General features: G+C 37.6%; 3 protein-coding genes across 21 annotated transcripts in view; 2 read left to right on the forward strand and 1 right to left on the reverse strand.

Moving 5' to 3' along the window:
• The window catches only part of dock7 (dedicator of cytokinesis 7), a 57,020-nt gene extending 48,389 nt beyond the window's left edge, over positions 1-8,631 (forward strand). For 10 of the 17 annotated variants that reach the window (XM_056258889.1, XM_056258898.1, XM_056258927.1 and 7 more), the window contains 7 exons: positions 1,678-1,803; positions 1,891-1,980; positions 2,065-2,301; positions 4,522-4,665; positions 5,313-5,419; positions 5,775-5,942; positions 8,184-8,631. In XM_056258889.1, coding sequence (XP_056114864.1) covers positions 1,678-1,803; positions 1,891-1,980; positions 2,065-2,301; positions 4,522-4,665; positions 5,313-5,419; positions 5,775-5,942; positions 8,184-8,226 — 915 coding nt within the window. In that variant the 3' untranslated portion in view covers positions 8,227-8,631. Of the gene's footprint in view, positions 1-1,668; positions 1,804-1,890; positions 1,981-2,064; positions 2,302-4,521; positions 4,666-5,312; positions 5,420-5,774; positions 5,943-8,031; positions 8,063-8,183 lie in introns of all 17 variants that reach the window. The other 7 variants (XM_056258894.1, XM_056258934.1, XM_056258962.1 and 4 more) reach the window with 3 other exon arrangements.
• A 1,785-nt stretch (positions 8,632-10,416) lies between these two features.
• On the reverse strand, positions 10,417-21,491 carry usp1 (ubiquitin specific peptidase 1). 2 transcript variants are annotated; one of them, XM_056259039.1, is made up of 9 exons: positions 21,347-21,491; positions 20,791-20,972; positions 20,575-20,701; positions 18,658-18,756; positions 14,187-14,353; positions 13,391-14,061; positions 12,312-12,476; positions 11,999-12,200; positions 10,417-11,313 (listed from the first exon to the last, which is right to left on the reverse strand). In XM_056259039.1, the coding sequence occupies exons 2-9, from the start codon at positions 20,967-20,969 to the stop codon at positions 10,554-10,556; spliced, it is 2,370 nt and encodes a 789-aa protein (XP_056115014.1). In that variant the 5' UTR covers positions 20,970-20,972; positions 21,347-21,491; the 3' UTR covers positions 10,417-10,553. The 2 variants fall into 2 exon arrangements, with proteins under 2 accessions (XP_056115014.1, XP_056115022.1); XM_056259047.1 differs by having other exon boundaries at positions 20,791-20,993; positions 21,347-21,479.
• A 2,141-nt stretch (positions 21,492-23,632) lies between these two features.
• The window catches only part of kank4 (KN motif and ankyrin repeat domains 4), a 64,614-nt gene continuing 60,279 nt past the window's right edge, over positions 23,633-27,967 (forward strand). The window contains exon 1 of one of the 2 annotated variants that reach the window (XM_056259076.1): positions 23,633-23,858. The gene's annotated coding sequence lies outside the window, so the exon portion shown is untranslated. The remainder of the gene's footprint in view (positions 23,859-27,967) is intronic. The other variant, XM_056259061.1, reaches the window with a different exon arrangement.

Here is a 27,967-nt window from a genome sequence, read left to right on the forward strand (position 1 = left end):
TAATGTTTCCATCTAGGCTTACTGATAACTTATGATTTAATGTGTTTATAACCATTTTGAACAGCTCGTTATAATCTGAACTAAAGAACGTAGTTATGGTAGTATTTTTATTGTGTTACTTCTTCAGGAACTTATAATATATGGGATATATTACACAAATGTACATTGGAATTTCATTGACCAAAGTCTATTCAGTCTTTTTGTTCTATTGTTTTATTAGCACAATCTGAGCATGGGCTGTATGTTTGGTCTGCTTTGGTTCAGCCCTTATCTGCACCTTCCTCTGTGTAGAGCACTCAAGACATGTTCCCGGCTTTGTACAAATACAAACACCATTCCTTTTCTTTTCTTTTCTTTCTAACCCTGTCACTCAAGTACACTAATTCTGACATTTTATTTCTATTGTCATAACTATTTCAGTCTGGCGTTCTGTATTAGGCAACTCGGCATGTTAACTTTCTCACAAGGAGCTTGCTACAACCTAAATGTTCTCTTTTGTTCCATTCTTTCTCTTCTTCGGAGTACAGTTGCTTACTTACTGTTTAAGGACATGAGGTTTTCTCAGGTCTTCCTCCTGTTATGTCCACCTTTGCTTATACAGTTTTCAGAGAAAGGTCCCACTTTGTTTTGAACTGCTTCTTGCACCACTATCCACAAGCTTGGCTCAAACTCTCATGTATTTTAGTTCGATTTTGTGTCTGATATGGATATCTCACTAATTTATTACAATATCTCTGGATATCTCACAAATAATGCATACATACATACAAAAGATTGGGGTTGGCAAGCTTTTTTTTATGTTTTTGAAAGAAGTCTCTTATGCTCACCAAGGCTCTGTTTATTTAATTGAAAATACAGTAAAAACTGTAATATTGTTTCAATTTAAAATAACTGTTTTCTATTTAACATATATTTTATTATGTAACCTATTCCTGTAGTGGCAAAGCTGAATTTTCCGCATCATTACTCAAGTCTTCAGTGTCACATGTCAGCCTTCAAAAATCATTCTAATATGCTGATTTTGGGCTCCAGACACATGAAATAGACATCTTTTAATAAGATGACAATGTCTTTACTGTCACTTTTGATCAATTTAATGCATCCTTGCTGAATAAATGCATGAATTTCTTTTAAAAAACCTCGCTGACCTCAAACATTTGAATGGTTGTGTAAAATTGAGAAACTATGCAGTATTTGTAAAAAAGAAAACAAAAAAAAAACATCTGTCATAACACACGACCACTTATTGAAGGTAAAAGGGGATAGAAGCTAACCTTTTACTTGCTCTTTTTTTGGAGGTTGCAAAATATTCTCAAATATGGTTGATGTTTGTACTATAACAATACTGTATTATTGTCTGTGTTTTCCTGTATTTCTCGTTATATGATTGCATAATCATTGGCAGTGTTGAATGCGGGTTATTTATGTAAACATGTTCCAGACAATGTTTACATTGTTGTTGTCACACTTGATAACTTGCTGCCAAGAGAAAATGTTGTGTTTGCCTCATTGCACTTGACCTTTCTTTATGAGTAACTGTTTTAGAATGTAAAGCCATGCACATCAACATGAGTATGAACAGACTTTATATTTCCATGTTATCTAGCATTTTGAAATGGTAGCTTCAACTGACAGCAGATTAGTAACTGACACATTTGTTTGTTTCAGGATGGAAAGCGAATGTTTGGCACCTATTTCAGGGTTGGTTTTTACGGTTCTAAATTTGGTGACTTGGACGAGCAGGAGTTTGTATACAAAGAGCCAGCCATCACCAAGCTAGCAGAAATCTCACATCGACTTGAGGTACAAGACACCGTTTGCATGGGTGCATTTTCTGTTTCACATGTTTTAATAGATGAGTGATTTGACCGTTATTGTCTTAATTCTCAGAGTTTCTATGGTGAAAGGTTTGGTGAGGATCAAGTGGAAGTCATTAAAGATTCCAATCCAGTCGACAAGTGTAAATTGGACCCAAATAAGGTGCGTTTTTGTGCTGCGTTATGGTGCAAAATCAAACGATAATACTTTGCACAGAGAATAATATCTCTTCTCTCTCCATCACAGGCCTTTATTCAGATCACTTATGTTGAACCATATTTTGACACTTATGAAATGAAGGACCGCATCACTTACTTTGATAAGAACTACAACTTGCGGCGCTTCGTGTACTGCACGCCATTCACACTCGATGGAAGAGCTCACGGTGACCTGCATGAACAGTTTAAACGAAAGACCATCCTCACTACCTCCCACGCTTTCCCTTACATCAAGACCCGCATCAACATCATCCACAAAGAGGAGGTAACTCAAACACGCATGCTTTGTGAAAGCTTCTATAGAGATTCATGCTAGACTGAAATTATATGGAAACTATGAAAACATTGTTTTGGTTGTGTTTCGGCTCTGCGTGACTGTGCTGATGAAGAAAGTTATCCTACTGCTCATAAAACGTTCACTACTAGGCATAAGAGATATAACTAGTTAAGATGGAAAGGATCTCAAGCTGACTAGCTGAAGACGTTACTGTACCCATTAATAGACACTGTACTTCCTTTACAATAAATTCCAGCACAGGTCTACAACAACCATAATGAAATGACCCTTCACAATAGATAATGCTTCACAATTAAGGGCTAAATATGGCAATTTATTTGTTCAACACAATGCCTTACTCACCTGTTGAGTAATACAAATCACTACATTTTTACAACATTTTAAATCCCTTAGTTCTCACCATCTATTTAAAGCCAAGCCAATGTTGATTCTTGTTTTATTACTAGCGCTGTCGTATTCTCCTGTTTTTTATTTTTTTAACCCTTTAAGACCGACCGTTTGCGTGTGTCTGTTTAAAAGCCTATAGAAACTGAAACCAAATTGCTAGCTCAATCACTCTTTTTGCATACAAAACCAGAGATGTAACATGTTCAGATCAAGCCTCCAACATGCCCATGTTGCGTTGTTTTCACCCTCTAATCAGTCTGTACAAACTGCGTAATATGCGTTTACAAAAAAAAAACACAAAAATGCATTGCACGTCTTTGCACACATGTTCTGTAGATCTGCGATTGATAGTTACGTCTTCCGATGGCTCATTGACGTATCACGTTCTGTGCCATAGACATAATAAATACATGTCTATGTTCTGTGCACTATGACCCCCGGGTGTGTCGCATGTTGTGACGTCACAAGCTGCGTCATTTGACCATGCGTTTGACTCTCGTGATTTTTTTTTTTCCAAACCACTTCAGCGGAAATCCCGCCCTGCAGCCGATTCTAAAGTTTTCATTGGTCATGTCAATCACTGTACAGATTGCCTACACCAGGGCCTACACCAAACACTGATCCCTAAACCTACCCGTCACTGTAACCTAAACCAATGAAATCGGCTGCAGGGCGGGATTTCCCCTAAAGTGGTTTGGGGGAAAAAAAAATCACACGTTTGACTCCCGTTTGACTCCCATTTGCTATATGTTCCTTCTTATCGTTATTGACTTTTTACCATTGCTTTATTTTATTATTTCTTTCTCCTTTAGACACTCACAAATACAAGCACATTCACACACACACACACACACACACACGCACGCACGCAACGTTATGTCTAAACGAAAGTACACGGACGCGGAGGTTTTGGAAATACTAATTGCGTCCGATGACGATGAACTATACGTCTGCTCATCTATTTATTTTATATTTTAACCAATTCAATGTTCAATCAAAATTCAAAAGCAAAATGTTATCTGTTTGACCACAATGAATATTTTACATGGCATTTCCCCTCCCTTTTTTTGAATGAGTGTAAAAATGAGTGCATCTTAAAAACTAATTTATGTAAACAGTTCAAATCAATTCTGTATAGTTTTAAATTGTTTTATGCACGTTTTTCACATTGACAAGTTTGAGGTTGACATTTATCCATTTTTTGTATTGAATAAAATATGTAAAAAATATTGTTTATGTTTTTGTAAATTGCACTTTTTGTTTATTGCACTTTTGAGATATTTATCTAGTTACTATTGATTTTTTACAAACATAACCTTCAAATTAGGAGAGTAAGGATTATTTTGATGTATGGCATATGAAAATGCTCAAAAGAATGACAGCACAGCATGTAAAAATACAAAGATATACTCTGGTGGAATTGTTCTATGGCAGGTCATAAAGGGTTAAACAGGCCATTTCCCCAGAGGTTCGAGATTTAGCATGCTCCATATCGACCCTTCTTTTTGTCACAATTATGTATGTAAACGGAGCAATTTTTCTGTATTTATGGATATGACAAGACACGCACGGGTGAATAATGTATTTGCGCATATTTCCCGCAAAAAACATCCCATCAGGTCTAAAATATAAACACTTATAACAGGCTTACCATAGTGAATCAGGGTAAGACAAAAACGCGTTTTGGAAGAAAGATTGAAAGTGTATTGACTCGTTATTTAAATTTGCCTAATTTTGAACAAAAAAAGTTACTGTGTACCTTTAAGGAAAGATTCTAAGACATTAATATTTACTTTTCAGATCATCTCCACACCCATTGAAGTAGCCATTGAGGACATGCAGAAGAAGACACAGGAACTGGCCTTTGCCACTCATCAGGACCCATCTGATGCCAAAATGCTGCAGATGGTTCTGCAGGGGTCTGTTGGCACCACTGTTAACCAGGTGACTCCTTGGGCCTATTAACTAAATAGTACATATGCAATATCACTGTCATTATTTTCTGGATTAATTAATTTGTGCAATTTGGGCCTGGTTTCACAGAAAGGGCTTAGATTAAGCCAGGATTAGGCCTTATTTTAATTTAGGACACTTGTGTAGCTTTTATAAATGTCCCTTAGGAAAAAGAAAACATTACTGATGAGCATCTTGAAACAAAACAGTGGCACTGACATATTTTAAGATACACAGCTCAAGCATGCATTTTAGTCTGGGACTAGGCTTAAGCCTTGACTGTGAAATCAGGGGTTTCAGTGTAAATAACCATACAATTAATTGCTGGAAATTCAACCTCCAGAATTTTTAACTATTTGACGAATGTAGTTATTTAAATACTTTAAGAATGAAAGACTTCAGAGCTCATTTTATTTCATATTTATATTATTTGTTTGGAACCTGATGGACATGAACTTAAAAAAAAATATACACAACAAATTAATTATAAATTAATAATAATAGTTTTTTCAGTTATTTGTATCAAATATCCATTATTGCACAGCCAAGTATCAGTGCAAACTTTGTGATGGTCAGTGGTCAAGTGAGTAAATAATTTGAATATTTCTAACCAACGTATGTATTGCATTTCTCTTCAGGGCCCTCTTGAGGTGGCCCAGGTGTTTCTGTCCGAGATCCCAAGCGATCCTAAACTCTACCGGCACCATAATAAACTACGACTGTGCTTCAAAGACTTTACTAAGAGGTTTGATTCCAGATGCTCTAACACTACATTTACATGGACTGCAGTAGTCCAACTACTGACCCCAAGTATCTCAGTATATTGAAGACATGTATACACTGTAATTAAACTTTTTTTTGTATCACATCAATCAATCAAAAAATACAGTATAGTATGTAAATGGGATGATGTTTACATACTATACTATATAGATGATGCCATTAAATTGAACTATTATCCTAAAAATAGTTGGATAATTGCAGTCCGTGTATGGTATTATGGATGATGATAAGACAAATGCATTATTTTAATTGTTAAATGATGATAATACAATTAGAACTTGGAATTGCCTATAATCAACCTTCAATAACTTCCTCAGGTGTGAAGATTCCCTTCGCAAAAATAAGAGTCTGATTGGTCCGGACCAGAAAGAGTATCAGAGAGAGCTGGAGAGGAACTATCACAGACTGAAAGAAGCTCTGCAGCCTCTCATTAACCGGAAGATCCCACAACTCTACAAACCTGTGTTACAGGTCAACTCACACAGGTCAGACAATACAAATGATGTCAAAAGATGTTAAGAATGTATATTGCAGCTGATAACTAGCTTATTGCTGAAATTTGGTTTACCAAACTATGTTGTTTGAATGAATGAATGGTGGGAGCTTCCCATTGCAGCTAGCACCTTTAGGCCTTAAGATACGGTGGCCCAGTAGTGCACAACACAACGAATTCAAAAAGCAAACATAAGTTCACAACGAAATGAATCCACAACACAACGGAAATAAGCTGCAACACATGAAATAAAGCCGCAACACAGCGGAAATACTCCTGACCACTAGAGGGCTCTCGGAGCGCGTTAAAGTTAGTTTTCCATGCCACTGTTCTATAGAGTCACCAGCAGTCTAAAAATATATATCAATACCACAATTAGTTTTAACAGTATGTAGCTAACCATTGTATATCGACATTTATTAATTCAAAATCACCTACATGCATTATAGCTGCATATTTATACGCTAGAATGCTTTGACGCGCTTCCACAGCATATGATCCCTAAAGGGAACGTCTGGCAATTCCACCAAGTTGTTAAAACATATAATTTGTTGTATTAATTAAAATGACTTTTAACATTCAAAAACAGACATGTTCAAAATCCAAAGCTTGATTGTATTGGTACTTGGTAGTAAACTGACTTACTACAGCTGACTTTTTCCCAATACCTCCCTTCATCTATTGCATCATTGTTGTTTTTGTTTGTTTAGTGTTGTGTAAGTAGAATTAATAATATATATATATATAAAAAACGTTCAATTTGAAAGTAGATTATATCTGGTCTGGGCTATTTTGTTATTTTTTGTTGTTGTTATCTTTTGTCATGTCGGTGAGGCCATCTAATTTGTAACTTTTTTATTATAAGAATGGGGTAGGAGTTTATAAGATTTTTTTTCTTCCTACTCCTGTTCTTCTTGTCATGGAATGTATTTTTTGTTGGATTTGTTAAATTGTTGTTGTGGCATTTTGTGTTGCATTACCATGAAAAGAGAATACATAAATAAATTAAATTTATTTGCAGTAAACAATTATTTTTTAGGAAATTTCTGTAATATAATAAAAGTTTTTTTCTTCTTTTATCATGTTTCAAATGTTGTAGTTCCTATTAACCAGACTGACTTACAACAGGTGAAATTGTGCCAATAGCTCCCTGCATGCACAGTACACAATTTGTTTTTTATAAAAACATTAGGCCTACTGTAATTCACCTAAAGGTTTTTTGTTTTCATGTCCCAAAGCTTGTGGTAGGTTCCTAGTGACCAGACTGACTTATTACATGTGAAATTGTGCCAATACCTTCCTGTAATTCTGCAATTCGCCAAATGGTTTTTATTTTTATTTATAAAATTATATTATAATAAATTATATGTTTTAACCACTTGGTTGAATTGCCAGACGTTCCCTTAGGGATCATGCGCTGTTGTAGCGCGTCAAAGCATTCTCGAGTATAAATATGCCGCTATAATTCATGTAGGTGGTTTTGAAGTATATTTTATGTCGATATACAATGGTTACATACTGTTAAAACTAATCGTGGTATTGATATATTTAGACCAGACTGCTGGTGACTCTATAGAACAGTGGCATGGAAAACTAACTTATCGCGCTCCGAGAGCCCTCTAGTGGTCGGGAGTATTTCCGCTGTGTTGCGGCTTTATTTTGTTGTGTTGTGGCTTAATTTAATTTTGTTGTGAACTTATGTTTGCTTTTTAAATTTCGTTGTATTATGCACTACTGGCCCACCGTATTAATATTTTACCAATGGGGCATAAACATTTTAGTAATACACCAAGCCAAAGGGTCAAAGAGTTTCTTTCATTTGAAAGCAAAATTGTCATTTAAATTGTACATTACATATTGTGAAATTAATGTGAATCAAAATCAAATTACAATCAGGAAATGGACTTTAATACCCAGTTCTATTTAGTGAAATGTAAACGCGTATCTTTCTTAAGGCCACATACACCAGGTCAACGGCAATGAGCGATAGTTGGTTAATCATAAGGGATGACATGATTGTCCAGAAAGCTGTGGGTGTTTTGAATGCATTTAACCTCTCTTTGTTACGCTTTAACACGCAGCAAAAGGACGGCTTGACAAGGTAGCCAAGTTGTTTGAAAGGATGTTTTTTTAAAAAACATTTTTGTTTACCATTAATATAACTTTTGATTCCTCATGAACTTTTTTTCTTCTTCTCTTCTTTCATAACATTAAGCTTTTCTTTTTCTTTCAGAGACTCTTTTAGCAGAATGAGCCTTCGCAAGCTAGACGTGTGAAGACTGAAGACATAAAAAGAACATGCAATTTTATTTATTTGTATATATCAATCTTCCTCACCACATCAGTGTTTTTGCCATAAAGTAAAAGAAAAAAGTTGTGTTAAGGCGACTGGTACATCATTCCAATTTTGTATTGGTTTACAAAATTGCCTGTTACATGATCATAAGAACTGATGGTGAATTTAGCATACAATGTGTCAAACCTATAATCAATTCCTGTGTGCACTTTTTTTAATTTAAGTTTTTTTTTTACTTCATCCCAGTGTATTTTTAATAGTCACGGTACAACTTAAGAGTTTATTTAATCCTTATGGAAAAAGCAAAAAAGGTGATGAATTTTTTTCAGCATTATGTACCTTTTGTTTACTTTAAATATTTTACTAAATAAATAACTCTAATAGCCATTTTTTTTTACTTCATCCCAGTGTATTTTTAATAGTCACGGTACAACTTAAGAGTTTATTTAATCCTTATGGAAAAAGCAAAAAAGGTGATGAATTTTTTTCAGCATTATGTACCTTTTGTTTACTTTAAATATTTTACTAAATAAATAACTCTAATAGCCATTCCAGTGTGGTCGTGTTAAAGAAACTGCACCCAAAGACAATTTTAAATGCTGGTGTTTTAATGTGGTAAATAAGAATCTACATAACCAGTAATAGACAATATTTTAATTTCACCTCCCTTCTCAAATACACAACAGAATGCCATGTAGTGATTCTCCATGAAATGTTTTATTTATTGCTCATAGAGATCTAATTGTAATGTCAGGGCCTGCTCACAACATGGAAAAAGGAGAAAAGCTTCTTAGACTGGACTGAGGTATGGCCGATAAACTATAAAAATAGAAAAATAGGTCACTTTATCCCTGCGGTCATTTATAGGCAATCAATACTCTGTACTTTCAAAGTAAACCACCTCTTAAACTAAATTTGATTCTCTGTGCAAATAGCCAAATATTAGATCATACCTGCAGCGGGGAACAAAACATTGCCTGTGCCTTCCAATATCAAAAATTAAGAGACCAACATGAAATCTACTTTGGATTTGTAAGCCATTAATAATAGCCTCCAAAAGAGGGATGTAAAAATTTGAATTCATACTCGAGACAAAACCCAAACAAGCAAGAATAATTGATCTTTTAAAAAAATATAAAATATCAGTGCACAAGAAAATCGTTTTGTGTTATTCATTACAGCTTCGGGGGAATGCTTGAATGTACAGGAAAACTGTCACATGCACTACTATAAGTGCCAAGGTGCATTTGAAAAGCAAACGACACGGACTCGCTGAACAAGAGAAAAGAGCAAAGTACAAAAACGGTAAAAGAGAGGAGGGGGGAAAAAAGTGGCAACAAATGTCATAGCCTTGAAAGTTTCACATTGGTTTTCCACACAAACGTATGTATAAACTATTAACACATCCTGACTTGCTTTTCCATTTACCTGCAAATGTTCTTTCAAAGTCCATGTCTTAAAGGGTTAGTTCACCCAAAAATTTAAATTCTGTCAGTAATTACTCACCCTCATGTTGTTCCAACCCCATAAGACTTTCGTTCATCTTCGGAACATAAATTAAGATATTTGTTATTAAATCTGAGAGCTGGATCACTACTCCATAGGCTTCTATGTTATTGAAACTTGCCGGCCCAGAAAAGTTAGTAAAAACACCGTTAAAATAAGTCCAAGTGACTACAGTGGCTCAAGCTTAAGTTCATCAAGCGAGGAGAATACTTTGTGCGCAAAAAAAACAACAACTAAAATAACGACTTTATTCAACTATTAATTTTCTTCTCTGTGGGCCTCTGAGTGAGTTCATGTAGTGTAACAGCACAGCGCTTCTGTGTTGTACGTCACGCATCACACACATGACCAGCGTCGGCCAATAGTGAGCCTACATTCTGTCGTACAACACAGAAGCGCTGCACTGTTACACTATGTGAACTCACTCGAGGCCCACAGAGAAGGAAGTTAATAGTTGAATGAAATCGTTATTTTAGTTTTTTTTAGCACACAAAAAGTGTTCTCATCGCCTGATAAACTTAAGCTTGAGCCACTGTAGTCACTTGGACTATTCTAACAATGTTTTTACTAACTTTCTGGGCCGGCAAGTTTCAATAACATAGAAGCCTATGGAGGAGTGAGACAGCTCTCAGATTTAATCAAAGATATCTTAATTTATGTTCCGAAGATGAACGAAAGTCTTATGGGGTTGGAACAACATGAGGGTGAGTAATTACTGACAGAATTTTCATTTTTGGGTGAACTATCCCTTTAACACAAACTTCATAACTGTGAGGAGTGTCCATATCCAATCACCTATTGTTACTGAGAGACTCTCTTGTAGAACAGCAGGTAGGGCGTAGAGGTGGAGCACGTCTCAGGAGAACAGGCTCGGAGGAAGTCCTCTTCATCAAAGAGTCTTACTTCGGAATCATCAAACAGCATCCACTTTCCCTCAAAGTCCAAAAGGTTTCGCAGAGCGAGGTCAAAACTCACCTGGGTCTCGTCGTCCATAGCATCAGCTCCCTCTTCCTCAGTCTCTTTCTTCACAGTATTCTGAAGCAGAGTACCGGTGGCACGACTGGCCAAGCTGGAAGCCTTCTCTGGATTGGTTTGCTTGCCGTTGCTGAGCTCATAACTGGTGACGCTCCTCTGTCCCCCTAAAAGCCCAACACCCTCAGAGCTCCTCTTGCCTCCTGCTTTGCCGGACATGCTGCTTGTTGAACTGGCTCTTGCCACATTGCGGCCCCTGCCGGACAAGCTGAAAGACACCTCACCATCATCGTAATCTGTTTGAGGTGCCTCCTCTTTCTTCTGTTTCAGGTCTTCCTCTGTGTCTCGGTCTTGCTCTTCATCCTGAGACTGAGGCCTGAGATTGGTGCGATGGAGATCCATCATGCGGATGTAAGTGGTGTAGTGACCACTGCTGATGGTTACTCCGCTGTGCATGACCACGGCGAAGAGCTCGTAGTGATGGCTCTGGTCAGGAGAATCAGGTTGAGTGCACCACTCGTGCAGTGAAAGTTTGAGAGGGGTCTGCAGAGGTGTGTTCACCTTAGAAAGGCCAGCATAAGGGTCCATCCTGTTAAAAGAGTGAAGAATTAACTTTAAGAAGACAGAATAAAAGGATTTAAGTGTCCATCTCTTTGCTGTGTGTAACAAAAAAAGGCAATAAAAATGTTTGCACATTGTTCATGCCCATTGATTTGATTTTTTCATTTTTGTATGCAATCATTAGTTGTTTCCATCCAAAGTTGCGAATTTAACTTTAGCGCAAAATTGGAATATTGCATAAAACATTTACAAATAAAGCACCGTTTTCATCCAGCGAGTCAAAGAGAACAAAATAGTCCTGATAAACTGGTACTAAAAATAACTAAGAAAAGTAGGAGAAGCTACTGTATATAAACATTTTCGTATATAACAAGTTAATTGTTTGGTATAATTCCCGTCCCAGAACTCTTACATGACTGTTCCCACACCTCCGAACACAAGATGACACATTTCAGAACAACCAAAACAGCATTTCAAAAAGCTTGTTCTGCTGGTTAGCCCAGTTATGCTGACCCATCGCACAAATTCCCATGATTTTTTTTGATGCGCATTGAGGAATTTATTTGTTAAATGTGTTTCCATCATAGTTTATGTACATGTTTTCTTATCGGATAAAAAAAAAAAAGACTCATGGGAGCTCTTCACTGTGCCCTTCAAGGCTTTAGTAGTTAAAAGAAAGGGATTAAGCTCTAAAATCAAACAAGAGTACATACTCAGAGCCATTGGCAGCAAAGCATTTCAGGTGGATTGTTACGACTTCTGGTGTTTTGTCAAACAGAAGACTTCTCTCAGCTTCTGTGTAGTGATGACAGGTCTCACAGAAATATTTATCTTGACCCACAATCCGCTCAACAGATGCAAATTGAGATATGGCCCACTTGAGAGTTTTCAGATCAGGCTTGGGATCTGGAGAAACTGAAAAGGAAGGATACAGTTATGAAAATATGAAATGTTTTAACCAGTATCAGAGAGTGTTGACTGATGGGCATAAACACAGATGGATTTAAATGCTTTCAATGTACTCACTCTCAGAACTGGAGTCAGGGGAGCTGGTCTCATCCTCTTGCACAGGTACGCTGATATCTTGAAAGTCCTCTCTCCTCTCTGTGAAACACTCACATTCCAGGCAGCGTGTCCGCAGCACCAGCTGACCCTGGAACATCCACTTCAGCACATCCAGGCCTGATAGATCTAATCATACAAAGCAATGCTTGTAGTTATTGATCACAAATACATACATATACATAATATATATACTTTTTTTATTTAAAGTAACATTTCATTGCAGCTCTTCAAAACATTTTTATAATTTCTGTTTATAAATTATCATCATAATTTTTCTCTCAACTGAAATGTCCAGCTCAAATGTAGAGACAATTAATTTGTCAGTGAATAGTACAGATTTCTAAAGGGTTCTAAAAAAATCTGGATAGAAGATAGCATTTGATTGCGAAACTTTGACTAAGGCCCCGTCCACACTACTGCGTTTTCGTTTAAAAACGGAGACCTTTTCCTACGTTTGCACCTCCCGTCCACACTAAAACGGCTAAAACGGAGAACCAAAACGGAGAAGTTTAGAAACGCTGCCGATCCGTTTTTCGTTTTGAAACTCCGGAGGGCGTTTTAGTGTAGACGGGTCAAGACGGAGGACTTTAGAAACGATGACGTAGTAGAGGCTCACGCTCGGCTCTATGATTGGGTGTCATCAGTCATGGCGTATATATCTTTGCTAGCAGCTGTTGTACAAGTAAATTCAGCATTTTACATCGCTATAACTGCCTACATGCGCCGGAGTCAAGCTATTATTCCAGCGATCTGTGACAATTCCCGTGTGCAGCGGCGGCGTTGACCGTACATGGAGCGTCGGTTTGGGGTTAACCCAGAGCATGGTGGGATAATTTTATCAATGAAGTTGTGTTTACACCGGCACGCGCATGCCCAGTGTTGGTGAATGGTCACGTGATCCGCGTTTTCAGTCGTTTTAATGTGGACGGAGATCAATTCTAATACGCAGCTAAATTTGGTGTGGACGGAGATCGTATTCGTTTTAATTCTCCGTTTCTAAACTAAAACGCAGTAGTTTGGATGGGGCATAAGATAATTACCTTCACTCTTTCCCAGACTCTGTTTAACATCTTGAGTTCTGCTCTTGTTATCAGATGTATCCTTCTCCTGCTTCTCTTGGACACTACAATCAGATTTCTTCTTGATTTCCCCTCTCCCTCCTATGTGTGAAGTAATACGTCCCATGCTGCGGAACTTCGAGAAGATGCTAGGCTGCTTCCCAGATGGTTTCAACCAGCCAAGCTTCCCTCTCCTTGTCCTCTTTCCCACCTCTTTGGGGGAACTGTCATTCTTCTCTTCCTCTGTGGTGCTCCCTCTGTCCTTCTCTTGCTCTTTTTCCTCTAGCTCCTCTGCTCCATTCTTGTGGTTAGTTTCCGAACTCTCTGTGGTTATGTCACTGGAGGACTTGCGTTTAGAGCGGGTCATAGGCACATTTTCCTCATTTTTCTTTGACTTGCTTTGAGATTTTGGCTTCTTCTTAGCGTTGCCTGCTTCTGTGTCGCTCTTTCTCTTTCCACTCAGCTGGCCGTCTGAGCTCCCATCATCCTCGTGGGTGGTCTCCCCCGTTCCATTGCTCATTGTGCTCTCCTTCTGGTTGTCTATTTGCTCTTTTTTGATAGTGTCACAGGCCTCCTGGATACTTGCTAGGATGCACTGCAGTACCTCTTGTGCATCATGTTGTAAGTAACCCTCATACATTGGATTGAGCTGCCTGTAGAGGAGAAATCGAACAGGTTTGTCTAGAAACTCATTAAAGCCAAGGTGGCCATGGCAAGAAAAACTCAATGAGATGTTTAAATCTCTTTTCAATGTTGTTGAACGACACTCTGGCATTACCTGAGCGTGTTAAGTAGCTTGCGGGGTGGTGTGGCAAGCTCTCCGTCGTTGTATTTTTCAGGGTTAAGCAAGAAGCTGGATTGCAGCTGTTCCACAGAGGAGATGAGGCTGTGGAAACTGCCCAGAAGCTCCATGGGAACAGGTAGGGCATTCTCTCCAGAGTCCCCCTGATAACATCAAACATGCAATGTTTTTAGCAATCAACTATAGTCAAGGCAGCAATATTAATATATTCTTTACATGTATCCAATTAGCTAATTTAGTAAATTTATCAAATTGTTTATCCAATTAAAAAAAAAATTGATATTTTTTTCTAAATTAGGGCTGTGTCGGTAAACTCGACAACCGCACCACCGCGGTGGCTGAGTAGCACCTGAATATTATGACACGAGTGAAGCACAAAGCTTTGTTTACAAAAAAAATAATAGGTTAACAATTAAATGTTACATCGCAGCTAGGGATGTCACGGTACCAAAATTCCAGTAGTCGGCACCGATACCATTAAAATGTTACGGTTCTCGGTAGGGCTGTCGTGGAGAAGGAATTTCCCTTGCGGTAATTTCGCTTTTTGGCAAAGCTGAAGCAACGCTTCAATTAATCTAGACCAATGGCATTGATTCAATGCGTGACTCGCTGCTTTCCCCGCACGGCTTCCTCGCGCTGTGTAATGCTGACGCCAATCATGGTAAATACCCTTACACGTTAAAAGGATGATACAACAAATATTTCGCTTTCCTTGGAAACGGCAACCTTTTCACGAATGACTTGACTTCAAAGACAGCCGCAGGTAATCACACGCGCTCAGTTGATCACATTCACTGTCTGTTTAGGCTTAAGTCCAAATCCACGAAGCCTCTGTACAAATCACCATGATAAACAGTCTTGTTATCATTATTAACTTATTTAATATTCAATACACATGGTACGAACTACGAAGGGTGGCCTTATGAAAAAAGAAAACGCGGTTCGCGGTTGGTGCGGTTACTTTCACTCCTCTGCGGTTGGCCTTTCAGTAGCGCGGTACTGCAATATTGCGGTTATCGCGACAGCCCTAGTTCTCGCCCTAGTTCTTCATTTTTTTTAAAAAATAATTTATTTAACTATTTGAAAAAATATATATATATTAAATTCAATTCAATTCAATGACTTTATTATTTATAATGGTAAATTTATGAAAGGATTGAAGGCTACATGCTGTTTAAACGAAAATATTGATGATATTGAGAAATATTGCTTATAAAAAAAGTCAAGTGAAAAATAAGCAACCTTCTATGCACACATTATTATTATTAGTAGTAGTATCTTTAATTAATGGAGACGTAGTTAAATCTAATGTACAGTAGCCTAATATAATTATTTCTGTCAATTTCTTTAAGTTAAACCAAACTTTTATTTTGACGGGTTGCCGTGAAGACCTTTGAGTTTCTGTGCGTGTATGATATGACGATAGTTTTTCTCAAATGAAACGGTAAAATGCTCATGAAGTGACTCTCGGAGATGAATCGAATCATGTCACCATATCGTGAGGCAGCAGAGACTGAAAACAGCGCGAGCGTCACGTCGTGCTTCAGTGTGTGTGTGAGGTAACGTTTAATGAAACCGCGCATCTGCGCCGTTCATTCACACAAGCAGAACATGAAGGGTTCATATTTAAATAGTCGTTTTGCAGTTTAAGATACACAGACACCACATCAGCAGCACCGCCGGTCGCCATGTCAGCGCTTTCATGAAGCGGACGCAACTTCACGCCCTTTGTGCATGCATGCGCATCCAGAACCGGGTTTGACGCATACCTGCCAACCTAGAAGAAATTTTATGAGTACAACTGCGCGTTGTAAAAATGTTACTTTTATGAATAAAATTTTTGTCATCATTTTGAGAATGCAAGACACACACAGACACATGCCTATCTTCATAATTCTAGTTTTGACCTCTAAAGGTTTTTTAATTTGACACAAATACAAAATTTAACTTGCACTGCACTCAACACTATTGTTTTATTCATGATTGATATTGTATTCCATATAATCTGTGCTGGTCAATTAGTCTAAAATTAAGAAACCCCTAGATAACAGTCAAAAAAAAAAAAAAAAAAAAAAAAAAAACGGTCTGTAGCCTAAATGTTATAATTTTAAATTGGCTACTTAATTTATTATTCCAATATACAAATATGATATTAAATCCCACAGGGAAAAGGGCTTATATTTGTGACGTGCTATTTGGACATTAGGCTACAAACAGGACACGCATTAGCTGAATAAACTTTAGCCAATCCAAACATATTTATAGAAAACAGTTAACAATGAATAGACAGGAGTCCTGTCACATGACCAATAATATAAGTGTTCGAATCAGACGAATCCGACATAATATAATGAGGGCTGTTAACAGTAAAGCGTCCGTCATTAACGAATTTTAAAAACACGAATGGATAATACAATAAGCTTTGACATTTTGACATAAAAAAACACAAGCAAGAACTTTGCCTGTTAATTTTTATTTTATAAATATCTTCTCTCTCTGTGTGCGCGAGTCTGTGTTTGTGAGAGAGCTCGCGCAGCACTGATACATGATAGGCTATCATACAACGGTCATTTTTAATCCACAAATTCACCAACTAACTCGCTAGTTTTCATACAAAATAAATATGTAACATAATTCGGTACTTTAGTTAACATAATACATAACGTAACACATGCGATACGTTTCTCAACACGGATAATGAAAAAATAAACGCCTGTTTCTCCGGATTGGCGCTTATCAGTCATCCACAAATCACAGCACTTTCATAATCACTAAGACATAGCGATTTCAATTTTATTAGGGCCCAAGCCTTGAAAAGGCGAAGATTTATTGTTCAACATTACTTGAGTATTTTATAATTTGCATGGCTGAATGTCTTCCTCTTATCTGAGTTACCGAGTTATCAAGAGTTTTGTGCAAGCAATTTAAGGTCGCGACTCTTGTCCCAAATATAGCAGGCTTCATTCAGTGATTGAAACAAATATTATTAACATTAATTGAAGTTTTAAAGAACCGACATTGAACGCCCCGAGCGAGCTGTGCTGTGGTAAACATGGAACTTTTCCTTGACATGAAACGGTAAATAATCAAACCAGTGAACCCTGCGATGCATGGAACTGCTGTATCTAACCTACCTTATTCATGCAATAAATAAGAATAAGAAATAAAAAACTTTCAGCTGTGCCAGTGCGACTCTTGTGACCTGTCCCTGATCCCTCAGGCAGCGCGCAAAGCAGACAGCCGCGCCTCTGATACCGCGGGCGTGTTTTTCCACATTCAAATATTAATTTTCACATTCGAAATTCTGTTTTTTAAAACTATTCGAATATATAGGCCTATTCGAATTTAGAATATTCGTTGACAGCCCTATTCTCATTTGAATTATAAATAAGTTTGCTTTTAAACTGTGTGTGATTTTGGTTGGGTGACAGTTAAATTTGACAAGAGTTTACAGTTTGACAAAACCACAATGTTGTGTCGAGTGTACACAAGTATAAATAAACACTTTGCAGTTTGAATGATGTCCTGTATGAACGACGGAGTATATTTTTTGTTTCCAGTGCCGCGCCTCACACACACACACACACACACACACACACACACACACACACACACACACACACACAAATACACCATTCCAGGCTTGACATCGCAGCCTGTTCATTATAGCCGAAATAAAAATATGACAATAAAATAGTCAACCTAATATAAAAATCACACTGCTCTGTTTAAATAGTCAATTCGTACCATTCAGCGTAAGCACCGCTCAACTGTGATGTTTCCAAGCACATTTTTGCGCATGTGAAAAGGATGATTTTTTTTCCTGTCGATATTGCAACGTGAGTGAAGTTACTACAACGCCTATAATAAAGAATAGTTTACCATCAAATACATCGCGAATGTTAAAATATTTTGATTCTAATGAGAGAGTTAGGCTACGTGAGCATAATGCCCCTTTTACTTTCCCTTTAAATTATTTCGTTTTGGCTTGTTTAGTTATTATTTTTTTTATTCTTGTTCTGTTCTGTATATAATGAATATTACATTTAAAGAGTTTGTTGTGGAATATGTTTTGTTTATTTGTATTTTTTAAGCATTCAGCAAACGATAAGCTATTTATTGGTTAAAAGTCCTGTAGGCCTATAGCTTGATCAAATTATTTCAGAATCGACTTTGCCTTGCAATCGCGTCAAGGATCAGCAAGTGCACGTGCATCATCAAAAGTAAAGTGGTTAAAAAAAGTGCTTAAAGAAAGGTTAAAGAAAAAAAATTCTGCGCACGAACCTATGGGTCGCGTAAAAAAAAAAAAAAAAAAAAAGGGTCCCTCTTGAAAAAGTTTGAAAACCACTGGCTTAGAGCACCTTTAATCTATTGGTACGGAGATTTATTTCTATGCACAAGCAATGCAAAGGAAAATGTCTCTTGAAAGATGAAATTTAAGACCCACCTCATTTTTGGCACCATCTTCTTGCTGTTGGTCTTTCAGCTTAGCCAAATGACACAAAGATTTGATGGCCTCTTTAAAACCAGGACAGTAATACAAGACCTAAAATTTGTAAGAAGGGTAAACTCTGTTTAATTAGATCCAGACTGCTATAATATTAATATGTTGATATTTAAGGCAAAACACCACAGGCAAAATAGCCGGTCAATTTTGAAATTTCAGGCTATTTCGCTTCCTTAACATGTCTTCTTTCAGACTAGGGGTGTAAATATTAATCGATTTGTATCGATCCATCGATTATCGTGTTTATTTTGCCGCCTGTCTATTTTCAGCATCTGCTCCGACATACATACAACCTACTCCTAAGCTCCGGGTGGCGCTAACCTCATTATTGTCTTCTACTTCACACGCGTTACTTACGTCCCTCGTCCTGCTCGCCACAAATACTGTTTCTGTATTCTCAATAAAAGGCAAATTATTTATTTTTTTGTTGATTTATTTGAAACTTAATAGATATCATGTAAAAATATCTAGTATTGAATCGTATCGAGGGAAATTCTGAAGAATTGAAAATAATCGAATCGTTGGCTTAAGAAATCGGTATCGTATCGAATCGTCATTAATGCCGCGTTCCAGGCAACCTGTAACCTGTGTTTTTCCAACCTTATACCCGTGAAAGTGCACTGGAACGGCAGTCAAACACCGTGACTTCCCACCCGTGAACTCGTACTAGATCGATGTACTCCCAGTTACGAGTTCTGACGTCACATAGCCCGCAAAACCATACAAAACAACAATGGCAGCCCCTACGGATGCAGTGTTTCTGCAGGCGGTACACAGTGAGAAAACACTTTAGTACAATATAACGTTGCAGTCAAATTAATAATAATATAATAATAATGATAATGATACACACAAGATTATGTATTACAATGTTATGTGTCTGAAACAATAAGTATGTATATACACACACGATTATGTATTACAATGTTATGTGTCTGAAAAAATAAGTATGTATATTGCGCTCAGGTAGTTTGGCCTGACTGGCCTGGAATGCTACAAAGTCGTGAGTCGTGGTTTGAAGTCGTGATTTACGTGCTCAAAAACCTGCCTGGAACGCAGCATAAGGCTCCGATTTACACCCCTATTTCAGACTAGTGAAACGAAAACATCCAAAATACACATTTAAGTGTTTATTTTATTACACTTTATCTACATACATCTGCCTTCTCATTTTTTTTTTCGGGAACTGAGGCAGAAATCTCAACTACAGTAGCACTTAAATACACTTAAATAAACTTTACAAATGTATTCCGATCTATATTTTTACATAGGGGTTCAAATATAATAATTGATCATTATATGGATCAGATAATGGATCATTTGCATATTTAAAAACAACACATTTCAGAAAACCTGTCATGCAAAACAATCATCTTAAAGGTATAGTTCACCCAAAAATGTTGTCATTACTTACTCACCCTCTAGGTGTTCCAAACCTGTATGAGTTTCCTTCTTTTGCTAAACACGAAAGAAAATATTTTAAATAATTTTGGTAACCAGACAGTTGATGATAGCCATTAACTTCCATAGTAGGAAAAAAAAATACTATGGAAGTCAATGGCTACTGTCAACTATATGGATACGAACATTCTTCAAAATATCTTCTGTTGTCTTCAACAGAAGAACAGAACTTCAACAGAAGTTTGGACCAACATAGGGTTGAGGAAATGGCAACATTTTCATTTTGGACAACATTTTCATTTTTAGGTTAGCTATCCTTTTAATTGTACTGCGATAAATCAACGTCGAGAAGTATAGTGATCTATAAGGCTGTTTTTTAACCATATTCACCTGCGGTATCTTGCCTTAAGACCAGGGTTATGAATAAAACATTAGCAAGTAAGCTGAACAGCATACCTGAAGGATGCTATTCAGATAGCAGGTGTTCCCCAAATTATTAAGCCCTACAAAGGGCACCAGGCTCTCTTGCTTCTCAGCAGTAAGAGGAGATGAAGGGCAAGGCATTGGCACAACCTGGTCATGACTTGAGGGGGAAAGTGGGAACAGTTAGGAAAAATAATATGGTACTTCAACATAATCCATATTTGATAGCTCAATAACAACATGCCATACTTAGTAGTCTCTTCTGGTTCAGCGGCACAGCTATCTTCTGCTGGGGGCTCTGAGAAGTCCAGGGCTCGTTTGGTGTCTTTCTTCTGGAAGAACTTTAGAGAGAGTTTGCTTTTCTTCACAGGACTGCCCGCTGCAGCCACCACTCCACCTCCACTATGCAGCCCGGGCATTTTAACCATTCACTAAAGAAGATAAAAGAGAAACTAAAGCGAATGTCAAAAACTTAACGCACTCACTCAAAATATTGAAGACAAGCCACGAACCGCGTGAGAACCTTGAGCTCAGATGTGCCCTATAAAATACTAGAAGCTGATCTCTGCTATAAATAACTTCAACTATCAAACTTTAATTCATATATAACGTTAATAGTTTAATATTCGCGTCATATTGTCTTGAAATCCGTAGTGTGATCATTATTAATTCATATGTATGAAGGCATATACGTTAGCAGTGTGGCTAACCGTAGCGGCCCAGCCCACACAACATGCACGTTAATATTTGCAAGAGTACTTCAGAATTACGTAATAGGAAATAGAAGTACATTTAATGGTCTTACCTAATGAGTCCTATTATTCATGCGTTACATTTTCGGAAAAGACAATCCAAAGTATGCAGTTTCGTTTTAAACATAAACAACTTGACATTATTACGCGCGCCTGCTGTAGAACTTGGCGCTTTTTCCACGATTGAGACTCCCTGCTACTGCCTGAACAAAATGAGATGGTCGAATAAATTGTGCGAGATTAAAGAATGAGCGCAGCGCGAATTTTACGATTTGTTTTTGTTTGTAAAAATATATATTTTTCAAAACCATGAATAAAAATCTAAATTAGTTTTCTGGCATCATTTTGGACTACCACATCGTGTCTGTCAAGCTTAAAGAATACCATTTTAAGCCGATCTGAGATCAGTAACGCGCGGGTTTGTAATTGTGTTGGGGCTGGAGTTTGTGAATAGAGGGCTGACTCTGGATCAGCTTAAAAGGGAGCTTCACGGGTAACCGTCTGCACGGTAAATAAATCAATTTCTTTGTTCAAGTTTTTTAAAGATCATCCTAACTGCTTGCTTTTGTATGTTCATTTGAATGTATTTAGGGCGCAGCCAACATAGGCTTCTGTTATTCGTATGTCAAATTTAAAATTGAAGAAGAAATTGTAAGATACATTGTAGCCAAAACATTTTTAACAAACTAAATAAAAATAAAACATCAGTTTGCTTAAAAAATACTCAAATAACATGGGTTTTTTTTTCCAAGTATTTTTTACTTTTCACCAGCAGATGGCCATCAATGCACGAGGAAAGCTAACTGGGACATTCAGCTACAAACCATCCACATCTACTTCTTTATTTCTGGTTCCCATACTCAGCCTATTTTGACAACCATTGAAATTGTATTATAATTATGAATTTAATGAACGGTTTAGAATTACATGGAAAAGTGTAGGCATTTATAGATGCTGTAATTGGGCACTTATTTGGGTTTTACATTATTTTAATCATCGTTTTGCAGTACATGTGATGTGACAAATTAAATGATAAACACTGCATGCAAGAAAATGCTGTGTAGAATAGTGTTATATGGAGCATATAACTTTACACAACATAATTTCACCTGCCAATCAACATAATATGAGGCATCTAGGCTAATTCAATTCAAATCTCATCAGCAGCATCTGCTTACTTAGAAATCCCTTGTCAGGAAAATGTATGAGGAAGACAAAAACAGAACATTATTTTCTTTTGTGTTAGTGCATGTGAATGCACCTTTATGTTGAGGAGACTGAGGCTAGTTGTCAAAAGGGCTATTATATATCAGTAACCACACTGGCATGCATTCAGGCAAATGTCAATTGTGGTTGAACTGTTTTATGACAAGAATATTCGAGGTTGATGTTGTCACATGCATTATCTTGCAGTTTTATGCAATGTATTATTAAATGTCTTAAAATGAATCTAATAATTATTATTATTTATCATAATAAAATGTTATATAATTATTGTAATATGTAATTTATAATTAATTAAATGAATTTACTATATATTTACAATATTTGTTTGGCCAAAACAATAGTTTGATATTTTTGTAAATTACTTTAAAAAAAATCTGTAAATTGTTTTTCCATTTAAATTTACAAACATAACTAATATTATGTGTTAATATAATGCATATGTATTATTACATATTAAATATCCACTGGAGTGTGACAACTATGGTCAACCCTTTAGCCAAATATAAATTCTTGTATTAAAATGTATAATGTGCTTACAAGAAATGCACCTCTTTTTATTCCCCTACAGTGTTAACCATGAAGCCTTGTAGAATGCAGTTACTGTCAGAGGCAAAACAGCCCTGGGATGAAGCTTTTGAGTCTGGAATCGCAGAGAAATAGACCAGCGCGCTCAAAGAATGAGAGGCATGTCCTGCACTCTTTCAGCCCCAGCTGAGCGGTGTGCTGTTTTTTAAATCACTTTACCACACTACCTCAGTGTCAGTGACACACACACCATACACACCGGCTGGATCACACACACACACACACACACACACACACACACACACACACACACACACACACACACACACACACACACACACACACACACACACACACACACACACACGTCAATTCTTGATGCAGAGCTCAAGCAGCATATAGGCAATATGGCTAAACATCAGTTTAATATTTTTACTTTAATCCTATAGCATTTGAATGTGATGGGGAAGCTGAATGGGGGGGGGGGGGGGGGGGGGGGGGGGGGGGGCTACTGATGTGTGTGTGTGTGCTTATGTGTGTCTGACCCTGCTATTGGGTGAGCTCTGTGGGAGGGGTGTGTCCAGGCTCACAGTATAGCGCTTGTTATGAGAGCATTCTGCCGTCCCCTTCCACAAATCTCAATAACAACAGTATCACAGCCTCAGATTGTGAGTGTGTGTGTAGGGGAGTGAGGAGTGCCTCTACCGCCGTCGCAGCTGCTTGCTGCTTCCTCCTTGTGCTGGATTTCCCTGAAGGTCTGCCTTACCTCTGCAGTGCCTATAGGAAAAACATAAGGGTCCCCCAGAGACTGAGGTAAGTGATGTGAGATAATGCATTCCTCTTCTGTCAGCTTCATTATTCAACTTTTGTCATGTTTACCTTTGGAAAATACAGCACACCTCTATACAGTAGATCCCACATACCCTCCCTTAAATCCACCCTTTTCATTTCTTATTGAGCATTTCAGGAAGCCTTATTATGTGCTGTTTTTCTAGTAATGATTTATTTTTTAGATTGGTTGTCCAGAAACTAGATCCTTCATTTCAGACCTGGCTATTTTTATAGTGAGCTGGCCACCTTGACAGCATTGGTCATTTGGCCGTTATTAATGCTCTCTATGTGGGAAGCCCATCTCATTGCACAAATAGTCTCATGTCGCGCTTGGCTGTGCTGTTTCAGTTTACCTCCCCGCTGGGTTGTCGTAATGTCGACCAGCTGGCTGTTACTATGTGTCAATCTGGAAGAGATGCGAGACCGTTTGATTGTGCCGTAGTGCAGCACTGCGCTCGTGACGCTGGGCTGCTAGATCTCGCGCGTCTGCAGTCAATAGCGGCTTGGTTATTTCGCGATGGAGGCTGGCTCATTTTGCCATCCAATTGACGGTGAGCTCAGCTGGTAGAGATCTCTAATATCCTACGATGCCCGAGGCGAGATCCTAGCTGTCATGCAGAAAGGTTCCCTGTTGGATTTGTGGCAGAGTGCGCTTTTCTGCCAGTTTCAGTCGCAACCGAGATAGTGTTTTTTTTTATTCAGATGCTATGGGTTGGTCAATGTGCATATTATTTTGTACATACCACATGTAGCTTTATTAAGCAGTGCGTTTTCTAAACTGCACAATTAGCTTATTTGTCACTGTCATGATGTCTGGGATAGTGTCCCAATTATCCTGACATTCACCCTCAATCAGTTTATGCAGGAACAAAACTATTATTGATATGAACAAAATAAAACAAAAAATAATCTCATTACAGAGTAGGCCTACAGACGGTCATTTCATTTGCACAGGGTGCAGATTATGGGGGGTTCGGGGTGGGGGGCAAATCCCTCTAATTAAGGCCATGTACCCCAACAAAGGAAGTCAAAACAACTGGTTTGGGGGTCTTCAGGGGTTTCAAAAGTTTAAATAAAGGTTAAGGTTAGATTAGAAGTTAGTCACAGTGGATGTTTTGACCTGTAGCCGAGTAGACGCTAATGAACAGGCCCGCGTTCTTCAGATGAGGTAACCATAAAGCAACACTGCCGATGGGCGCTTTTTATTGCATTTATTAAAGATATAGAATTTAAAAGATAATAGAACTAGGATTTATTTTAAGTTTTTGAAAATCTGACAAAAATAAAAAGTTACAAGTCTGTGTATTATTGGCTTTAGTAATGGGACAAAATCCCAATCCCATGAAGCATTGCAGACAGCATTGAATTAAAAACGAGGAAGAAATTGCCATGTATTTATCTACAAGGTTGACGAAGAGAAACGTAGGAGATTTTTATTAAATAACACAGAAGCTAATCCAAAATGATAAAACACAACGAAACAGCGTGCCATGCACAAACAATACTGGACAATGAACTGAGGGACTTAAATACATAAGGATAAAGATGAACAGGTGCTAAATAATCAAAAAACAAACCAACAGAGAGCGGGAAAATGAAACGAAGGAAACAACTAAGAGAAGCAAAAATGTCCTTGAAAATGAAAGTAAAACACGTGACCTGTAATACCTGAAATAACCTGTAATAGGTACTCATTTAAAAATGTTTATATATATATACAGTTATCCAAGCCCCATTGCAAATCAGGTTTATTTGCCAAATTTACAGACTTTCAGCTGTTTGCAATGAGCAAATTAAACAAAAGTAATTGAAATAGCTCAACACTATAACATTTTCAAGTGGTTTCCCAAAATTCAACTGATATTTGCCACTTTTAATGTCTTCTGCAGTCTCAAAATTATTCAACCCCTTCATGGCAAGCATCTTTAGTACTTAGAACACCCTTTTGATGTTATGATTCTGGCAGCGTTTCTGAGGAATCTTAGCCCATTCCTCATAAGCAATGGCCTCCAGTTCAGTAATATTCTTGGGTTTGCGTGCTGCAACCCCCTTTTTCAAATCCCGCTAGAGATTTCTATGGGTTCAATTAAGGTGACTGTGATGGCCACTGTAGAATCTTCCAGGACTTCTTCTGCAACCAAGCCTTGGTGGAATTTGAGGTATGCTTGGGATCATTGTCCTGTTGCTTGGAAGGTCCAATGACACACAAGCTTCAGCTTCCTCACTGATGGCATGACGTTTTCTCCTAGGATTTCATGATGCTTCAATGAATCTATCTTGCCTTCCACACGCTGCAGGTTTCCAGTGCCAGAGGATGCAAAGCAGCACCAGAGCACTACCGAGCACCACCATGCTTAACTGTAGACAGAGGGTTCTTTTCAGCATATGCTTCATTCTTCTTCCTCCATACATACCGCTGATCCATAGGACCAAAACTGATGAGACCAGTTTTGTCTCATAGCTCCACAGAACAGAATCTTCTGTGGCTTATTTATATGATTTTGAGCACATTTCTTGTTCTTGTTCTTTTGGGTCAGTAGTGGTGTAGTCTTGAAGTTCTGGCCTTACTGTGCAAGCTGAAACCTCAGTGCCTGTTGCCACCAAGTCTTGCTGCAGGTCTTTTGCAGTCACTCAAGGGTTTCTCTGAACCTGCGTTCTCAGAAATCTGGTTGCAGCCATGATAGCTTCCTTTTTCTGCCCTGTCCAGATAATGTAACCACTGTTCCTTTAACTTTGAACTCGCAAACTATGCTTCCAATGGTGTCTCTAGGTACATTTAGTGCCTTCGCTACATTTTTGTATCCTGTTCTTTGTTTGTGAAGGGCGATGACTTTTTGGACCATTCTTTTGACTTAGCCATATTTCTAAAATGCAGTCAAACGTGACAAACCAACAAACCTAGCAAGTTCAGATATTTTATGTGTTCTAGCTCAATCACACCTGGTGCAACTAATGATCCCTTGATTAGTTGCATGAGGTGAGACAACACATGTTTTGCAGATTTGTGCTGTTGTGAGGGATTCTATTCAGGGGGTTGAATAATTTTGAGACTGCGAAAGTCATTAAAAGTTGCATTTTCAGTTGAATTTGCGGAAAACACATGGAAACCAATAAACCTGATTTGCAATGGGGCTTGAATAATTTTGTTAATTAAAACTGTATACTATCTATAAGTTTATTGCAAAATATGCATTTATATATAAATATTAGGCCTACTATACAAATAAGTATTTTTAGAGCATAGAGAGATTACGTAATTCGCAGTGCTTCTTGGGAGTGGGTGGGGCTATAGAGCTATTTTTGCATGTTTTCCTTGTCTCCACTTTCTGAATTTTCTGAACAGCATCATGGTTAATGTCATTTTTCACTACAAATTCTGATGTTAAACTCATTATTCTAAAAATAAGTTGAAACAATGCGGGCACAGCTTCAACAGAAGCTAATACCATCAATTAACAACCTCATAGCTCACAGTAGGGCTGTCTTTAAAGGTTTAAGTTTTGTTATGGTGAAAATAGTTTATATTTTCGGAACCCGAGTTGTATTTTATTCATGTTCGGCTTCTGTGAACAGTAAAGCCTCAACTTCTTTGATTTGATCGGTCATCTTAATCATTTTGACAGTAATGATAATTTTTTTTAAATAATTACATTCCAGAAGGCACTGAAAACAAATAAATATCAAACGCAGCTGAACATCACGACATGCTTCTAAACACACAAACAGAATAATTTATCATCGCAGAGCTGCAATAACCACCCTTATATAGACTATCTTGACAAACCTCATTCTTTACATGGCCAGGAGTGCAAAAAAAAAAAAGATACTATCAATGGTTAAACTATGGTGTTTATGTAAGATTAAAAAAAATAATAATTCCAAAGTGGTGATTTCCCCTCCCTGCGTCCTGGTGGGCCCATATGCCTTACATACTCTGCAAACATAATAGACAGAATAGATATTTAGCTAATTATGCTAATGGTGTCAAATTACAATTTGTGTTGCAACAGGGACTTCGAAAGATTGCTCGCTAAAAATTGCCTTTACATTTTTTATAGTTTACCAGAGTTAAAGAAGAAAGATTAAATTCC

The sequence above is a fragment of the Rhinichthys klamathensis genome, unplaced genomic scaffold, assembly GCF_029890125.1.
Source record: "Rhinichthys klamathensis goyatoka isolate OS25496 unplaced genomic scaffold, OSU_Roscu_1.1 h1tg000007l_1, whole genome shotgun sequence".
NCBI classification, from domain to species: domain Eukaryota; kingdom Metazoa; phylum Chordata; class Actinopteri; order Cypriniformes; family Leuciscidae; genus Rhinichthys; species Rhinichthys klamathensis.